At 42.3% G+C, this 7,358-nt stretch overlaps 2 protein-coding genes across 3 annotated transcripts; both read left to right on the top strand.

The window, feature by feature from the left end:
• Positions 1-303: 303 nt before the first annotated feature.
• LOC109763666 (uncharacterized) lies at positions 304-3,614 on the top strand. Of its 2 annotated transcripts, none has more exons than XM_020322526.4 (9): positions 304-463; positions 595-716; positions 1,338-1,434; positions 1,551-1,610; positions 1,877-1,939; positions 2,040-2,240; positions 2,322-2,424; positions 2,513-2,730; positions 3,204-3,614. In XM_020322526.4, the coding sequence occupies exons 2-9, from the start codon at positions 595-597 to the stop codon at positions 3,291-3,293; spliced, it is 954 nt and encodes a 317-aa protein (XP_020178115.1). In that variant the 5' UTR covers positions 304-463; the 3' UTR covers positions 3,294-3,614. The 2 variants fall into 2 exon arrangements, with proteins under 2 accessions (XP_020178115.1, XP_045083402.1); XM_045227467.2 differs by having other exon boundaries at positions 2,513-2,760.
• A 1,275-nt stretch (positions 3,615-4,889) lies between these two features.
• LOC109763671 (uncharacterized) lies at positions 4,890-6,688 on the top strand. The gene is made up of 4 exons (XM_020322532.4): positions 4,890-5,282; positions 5,517-5,706; positions 5,824-6,054; positions 6,165-6,688. The coding sequence occupies exons 1-4, from the start codon at positions 4,933-4,935 to the stop codon at positions 6,423-6,425; spliced, it is 1,032 nt and encodes a 343-aa protein (XP_020178121.1). The 5' UTR covers positions 4,890-4,932; the 3' UTR covers positions 6,426-6,688.
• Positions 6,689-7,358: the final 670 nt, after the last annotated feature.

Genomic DNA, 7,358 nt, shown 5'->3' with positions numbered 1-7,358 from the left:
CGTTTGGACTTCGTTCGGTATGGTTTTTCTGCAAAACAAAAAACTTGCAAAAAACAAAAATTGGAGTAGCAGAGACATACCTTCACACGTCCTCCAACGACGCTAAAAGCACCGTCGAGGCGAGGGCTAACCACGGAGAACCTTATCCCATCTTACTTGCGGATATTATCGCTCTCAAATCTCAAAATGGGTATCCAACTCAATCAAAAGAAAAATATCTCAAAATGAGTAGAATTAGCACCCGTTTAGTAATTGTTGATGTACCTCTTCCACGACTCTGACAGGTTGTCCCCGCATCCGCCTATTTGACCCACTAATCATCTAGTTCCGCTTAGCACGTGGCAACGAGCGCCTTGGCTCCTCCCCGTGTTCTTCTCTTCGAATCGAGATCACGACCGCGAGTGGACAGAGAGGCGACGCGAATCCCCCGAACCTCATATTTGCCACCCGCCCTCTTCCAAAGGTAACATCTTGATCGAGTTCCCTGCGGTGGGCACTTCAGATCGCTTCTTCTTCACCCCCTCTTTTCCGTTGTTGTAATTTTTGCGTAATTGTTCTGACCTTTTTTTTCTGGCTTGGATTCCGTTCTGTCAGATGGCTGCTTCGGCGGCCTTCGCGGCGGTGGCGGTCATGATGCTGGTGGCAGCGCACTTGGCCGTTGCGGCGGCAGCTCCGGTGACAGCCTCGGCGTTCCTCTGGGCGCCTGAGAACTATGGGTATGATTGATCGAGCTTCTCCCAATCTTCTCATTATGTCCAGTCTAGATGGATGTCTGGTGCTCGATTTGTCGGCCGTCCTGAGAATTGCGCTTGGTTACACACGATTAGGAACCTGTCCTTTAGCATCGCTGTGAGGTGATCGGGCGATTTAATTAGCTCAATTAGGACTTAAATGCCTTAATGTGAGTTCCTATTTATAGATTCACATGGAACAGGGATTCTATAAAACTGCATGTTCCTCCACTACTTTGCTTAGAAAAAAAGTTTAGTTTCTGCAACCTGGCACAAACATAGAGAGTGAAGCATAGGCATCGGTTAAGGACCTGGGTTAAACTGGCATTTAATTTGCCTAATTAGCACTGCAAAATCATTGGTTTCCTTATTTATTAACTGAACCATCTGTGACCGCTAGCTCATTTTGGATATATATACAACCTTGACCTTTTGCTGACAACCGCTTATATGACGTGTTATGAGTTATGAACTGTTACAACACTAGTCGATTTTATTATATCGTGTTCATTTGTGGAGCACATTTCTTTCAATAAGATTATAGTATTACATGCTCCCTGTTTGGGTTTAGATCACATCTCATGCTGCTATTTCCTCCAAATTCAGTTCCCACGAGACTAAAGGAGTAGTCCACTATCAGACAATGCCACCGGCAAGTCTAGCAAAATCTGTTCTTGATGAAGGTGGCTGGTCAAACTTGGTGGTGAGTTTTCCTCACATATCTCCATTTGCAAAACTTGAGTTCTTGTCCAACTATTCAAGCACCAATCCTTGTTTTACACAGTTAAATAATTCCTGACGTTGTGGTTTTGTTGGTAGTGTTCAAGGGAGGGCTCTTATAAGAATGTTGACATTGCAGTTGTTTTTCTTGGCTCGAAGGTACTATCTACTGGAAACTCATGTCTGTTACTGTTTATAAAATATGCACTGTTTGTTATTGAAGCAAAACTCATATGTACCTAAAAGCTGAAATGCATTTTTCTAGATATATCTGATCAACAGTGTTGACCAATTCCAAGAGACCATGAAGTTTCCTTGTCCTCCATGTATTAAGCTGTGTGGCAAAATTGTTACTGAGCGTAGTATTTTGTGTGGAATATGCTCATTCTTATATTGGTGCTGACATACTTATGTTGTTCCCTTAGCTACAATCGTCAGACATCTCTAGAGATAAGCAAGCTGATCCATCTTTGGCTGACACACTAAAGGTAAGCACTGGCACTCTTGTGTTTTATCCCTTTTTTGTTATTTGTATTGTCAATGCATAAAAAAACTAACTGTTGATAATCTGTATTCTTCTTTTACCAGCTCTCCTTCACAGGCTCAGAGTTTTCCATGGCATTCCCTTATGTTGCTTTGACAGATAATGACAAATTGGAGAGCTCATTGCTATCTGGACTTGCTGAGAATTGTGACAATGATTTTCGCGGAAACCACATCACATACACAGACACGTGTACTGTAAGTGGTGAAGATCTGAAGAAACATCAAAGCATGGATTCTATTCGCGTATGTTATCTTAGCTTTCTCTAAGAGAACTTCTTTCCTTTCTTCTATCTTCATTTCATATTGACAGCATATACATTCCAGGACTTAGTGATGTCACGGAAGAGAAGCAATCCAAGGGGAAAGACTGATCTAATTGTCTTCTGTAATGGCGGTTTCAAGGATTTAGATAATGCAAAATCAGAAGGTTACATTAAGTGAACTAGGTTTTGTTTGTCCACCTTGAACTGTAGTATAACTTCAACTTGACATTCTTCTGTTCTATCCTACATCAGGGGAGTTGCTTTCCGAGCTGGTTTCTGTGCTGAAAATGTCTGAGGCCAGATATACAGTTCTTTATGCTTCCCAACCCTATGGTTTACTGGAGAACCCTTCCAACCTACCATTAGCCAGGTATCTTGCAGAGAAGACCAACACTACTACTAAATCTGGCCTAGGCAAATGTGATGGGGAGTGCCTAGTAAAATCAAGTCTTCTGGAAGGAACTTTTGTTGTAAGTTACCTGGACTCTGTTTTGTTACAGGTCACTTCTTGTGCTCTGGCTGTTTATTTTCCTGAAATTTTGTATCAGTTTATTAGTACTCCCTCCGTCTCAAAATTCTTGTCTTAGATTTGTCTAAATACGGATGTATCAAGTCACATTTTAGTATTAGATACATCCATATCTAGACAAATCTAAGACGAGAATTTTGGGACGGAGGGAGTAGTAAATATAACTCTATTACCTTCACTACAGCTACCAACTACTCCCTCCGTTCCTAAATATAAGACTTTAGAGATTTCAATATGGACTAAATACGCAGCAAAATGAGTGAATCTACACTCTAAAATGCGTCTATATACATCCGTATGTAGTCCGTATTGAAATATCTAAAATGGCTTATATTTAGAAACGGAGAGAGTATGTTGTTGCGGCCTTGACCTGTAAAATGCTCCCATTTTCTCACACTTGCCTACAATCTGCAGGGACTAGTGCTGCTGATCATTTTGATATCAGGACTCTGCTGTATGATGGGAATCGATACCCCCTCGAGGTTTGAGGCTCCCCAGGATTAGGTAGGAGAGTACAAATCCCATTGAAGCCTGCCAGATATGAAAGCTCAAGGCAGGCGTGAGAAATACAAATAGTCAATTTGCACTGTGGATATAAGTTGCCTCATATATGTTACCAAGACACGTGACCGATTTTTTGTATAATATTATTACATCTCGGACGTACGACCGACCAGAAAGATGTAGCTGAGCTCAAAACATATTCTTATGCCAGGCTTGTGTTATACCAACCCCCCCGCTTCAGGCATTTTCTGTGAATAACCTGGAATTCAGGTAACCAGTAAAATGGCATTGTCCATGAATAAAATCTTTTTTATTTATTTAGTACTGGTTGCTTCACGTGCGCACGGCTAAGCAAGTGATGGCATCTATGATCAGTACAATTATTACCACACATGCATTCTGATTATTTGCTGTACTCAATTGTGGTTACTGGAAGTCAGAAACTGAGGCATGAAGTGTTTTGCGTAACCAGCTTTTTTACATGTTAAAGTTTGATTGATCAACCATTTGTCTATTATCGCGAGTGTTTTCTTGCAATGAATGGTGTTCATCAACTGCAAGCTGAACCGTCCGAGCGCTCCCAGGTTTCATTAGGTTTTCTCTACACGAGTCATTTTTCTTTCCGCTGTCGGCTCGGAGAAAACAACAAAACTATACGTGATTCACGAATGCACGGGCTTCCATTGATAGAAGAAGCCAATGGCTATACAGAAATACATAGAACAAAGGCGAAAGCATCACACGTTGTCGGTAGTAGTACGTGATTCACGAATGGGATGCGGCCGGGCCTTGTTTGTTGCGCGCCGACGTGCATGAAGCGAGACAGAAGACATCAGGGAGGAACTTGACAGTGCCGTTGGATGCAAATGGACGGTACAGACTACAGTAACGACACCACGATTAGACAAGAACATGCATGTCATTGCCTGCTAGCCGTGTGCGTGTCAAACTTTGCAGAAAGGACACCGTGTATCTAGACGAATGTAACGTGAAACACGACCCTGATATGAAAGCGATGAACGAGGGACCACCTTAGAGCACGCGCGGTGTGGGCTGGTGCAGCTTAAGCTTATGAGCAAAAACATTTTGGCTTAAATCGCTCAAATTCAATTTAGGACCGTATTCTGAACAAACCTGCACAACAGAAGACATGTACAAAATTCAAATGAATCGATCTACCGTTCCAACACATAATTATATCCAACTTCAAATTCTTCCATGCTGTTTTCAGCGTCAGCGCAACATAGCGGCGTGCTTCTATTATTGTCTAAAAATCTACTCTGGTGCAAATAGCCAAATAGTAGGCGTTTCCAATAACAAACGCAATCATCGACAACTTAATATGGAACTGAGGGAGTAAAAGGAAAACATGAACTCCGGTGCAAATAGCCAAATACTAGGCGTTTCCGATATCGAACGCAATCGTCCAATATGGACCAAGCGATGCTGCCCGAGATGGTTCGTGATAAGCGTCCTTGTTGGATAAATTGATTTTGAGGGCCATGCATGTATCAACCACTTGTGTCAGGATATATCTATCAACGTCATCTGCCTCGTACATCTATAAATAGGCTCTTCCCTCCATCAACCCAGGACATCAACAGACACACATACACACACAATCCTGCCTATAGCCACCATGTCTCCTCAGCCTACCTTAGCCACCACCACCACGCCTGCTACTGGGCCTAACCCTTCCTATTACCAAACAGCTCCTGTTAGCCAAGAGAGTATCCAGCGAACGGAGGTTCTTCTCCACCTGTACGCCTACCAGCACACCCAAGGAAAACCAAATGCTAACCAGACTGTCATAGTGGATCCAAAGCTCCCCGCGTGTTTCGGTGCCCTTGCTGCTAATGACTGGACCATATATGATGGCACTTGCACCAATGCAAACCTTGTTGCGCACGCTCAAGGTTTGCACATTGGTGCTGGTATGACCAAAGAAAATTGGTTCATTTGTTTCAACATGGTGTTTGTGGACCGAAGGTTCGACTTTCTTTTCGAATGAAATGGCCAGTGAGTGTACATTTAGTGTGTGTATTAATGAAAGCTTTTAAGTTAGTATTATTTAGTTTTATTTCCTAGCATGTTAAGTTTCTAATACAGTTGATGCAAACATATTTAGTTTGCACACGAAATAAAAGCCGACTAAAATAGTTTGAACTCTGTCACCACAAAATCCGCCTCGATTAATTTGTCAACTACATATACTTGGTATAGGTTTATGGGTTCCAGCTTCAAGGTGATGGGAGATTTTCGAGGAAACGAAGGTGAATGGGCAATTGTTGGTGGGACGGGAGAGTTTGCATATGCACAAGGTGTCATAACCTTTAACAAGACCTGGTCGGCCCAGGCAAATGTCAGGGAGCTTCATGTTCGTGCTTTGTGTCTGTCCTTCTCAAAAGCACCGGTGAGTTCCTTGAAATGTATATGTCCTTGCTCTCTTTTAGTCAAATTTAAAACTTGGTTTTATCAACACAAACCTAGCTTATACCATGCATATATATAATCATGATTATTACAATAGGAAACACCGTGCTCAAGGACACCACGGCAGAGCTCTGTCACCAAGATCGGCCCATGGGGTAAAATAAGTGGAGAATTTCTTGACGTTCCCACGACACCACAACGTCTAGAGTGTGTGACCATTCGCCATGGAGTTGTCATTGATTCACTTGCATTTTCCTTCGTCGACCAAGCTGGTGGACAACATAACGTTGGCCCATGGGGTGGGCCATGCGGGGACAACAAGGACACGGTGGGTTCATGCTTTAAACATTTTTCCTTTATGCATGCATTTTCGAGCACTCATAATGTATTTCATGCATGTAGATTTAATAATTTGGTGATCTCTTTTCCCCCATGCAGATTAAACTTGGTCCATCGGAGATTGTGACAGAAGTCTCTGGAACGATTGGTGTATTTGGAGCAGCCAATGTCGAGTACAATGCCATAACATCACTAACCATTACCACAAATGTCCGCACGTACGGGCCCTTTGGAGAACCGCAGTGTACTCGTTTCAGTGTTCCCGTGCAGGACAAAAGCAGCATCGTGGGTTTCTTCGTGTGCGCTAGGAAATACGTGGAGGCGCTCGGGGTTTACGTGTGTCCACCTATTTCAAACTAGTCCCGAAGTGCTTCACACTCGGTGTGCCTTCCACCTTTCTATGTTGTGCCAATAAAGTAGGTTATATACTTTTGGTGTAATGCTATGCCCCCCCCCCCCCCCCCCAAGTGTGATGGTTTTCATATCAGCAAGAAGTTTCTCTTGCTACTATATGCAAAATAAGGTTGTGTCTTTGTCGAGGTAAATTTTACCACGCTTGCCATATTGTACTTTATTGGAAAATAAATAATGAGGCAGAGGCATGCAAATATTTTTATGATAAACATATATTTGCCTCATTCATCAAGACATCTCACACATGAGAACAAACAGAGTTTACGGAATTACTAAATCTCATCTAATTGAGATTTACAATGTCTCATCTAAGTTGTGGACCGTTTGATCTAAATCACTGTAAAATTCGGGCAAACGTGATCCCGCATCACTTTGTCACACGCGTCCCGCGCCACGTCGCGCAATGCCCCCTGGTGTGTACTTGTGGGTCCGTTTCTTTTGTTGGGCCATTTTGCGTGTATTTGTTTCCACTGGCCTGGGTTGTATTAGTTGAAGGGAGAAGTTGTGTTTCTAGTCGCTGCCCAGTAGAAAATGTATCTTGTTTTTGATGGTTGGGTGCTGTTTTTAGAGTTACTTGTATCATGGATACGGAGTAGAGTTGCAGAATTTTTTGTTGTTTTTATGTGTTGCGGATCTTTTTAAAACATGGGGTTTTTCAGCTTCATGTTTTGTTTTTTAGAAGTGGATGTGTAGTTACTGGAGAATGACCTTTTTCTGTTCATGTACATTTTACTAGCATCAGTTTTTGTTCAATTGATAGATTCTAGCAAAAGCAAGCTAGTTTTAAAGATGGTATGGGGAATTGGCTTTTTCTTAGTTTAATAGATAGCTTATCTAAAGTTCTTTTTTTAGTGCGCTCAAAACTAGCCCTCGACCATC

This window comes from Aegilops tauschii, chromosome 4 (genome assembly GCF_002575655.3).
Source record: "Aegilops tauschii subsp. strangulata cultivar AL8/78 chromosome 4, Aet v6.0, whole genome shotgun sequence".
In the NCBI taxonomy this organism is placed as follows: domain Eukaryota; kingdom Viridiplantae; phylum Streptophyta; class Magnoliopsida; order Poales; family Poaceae; genus Aegilops; species Aegilops tauschii.
This window is presented reverse-complemented; position numbering and strand designations above follow the sequence as displayed.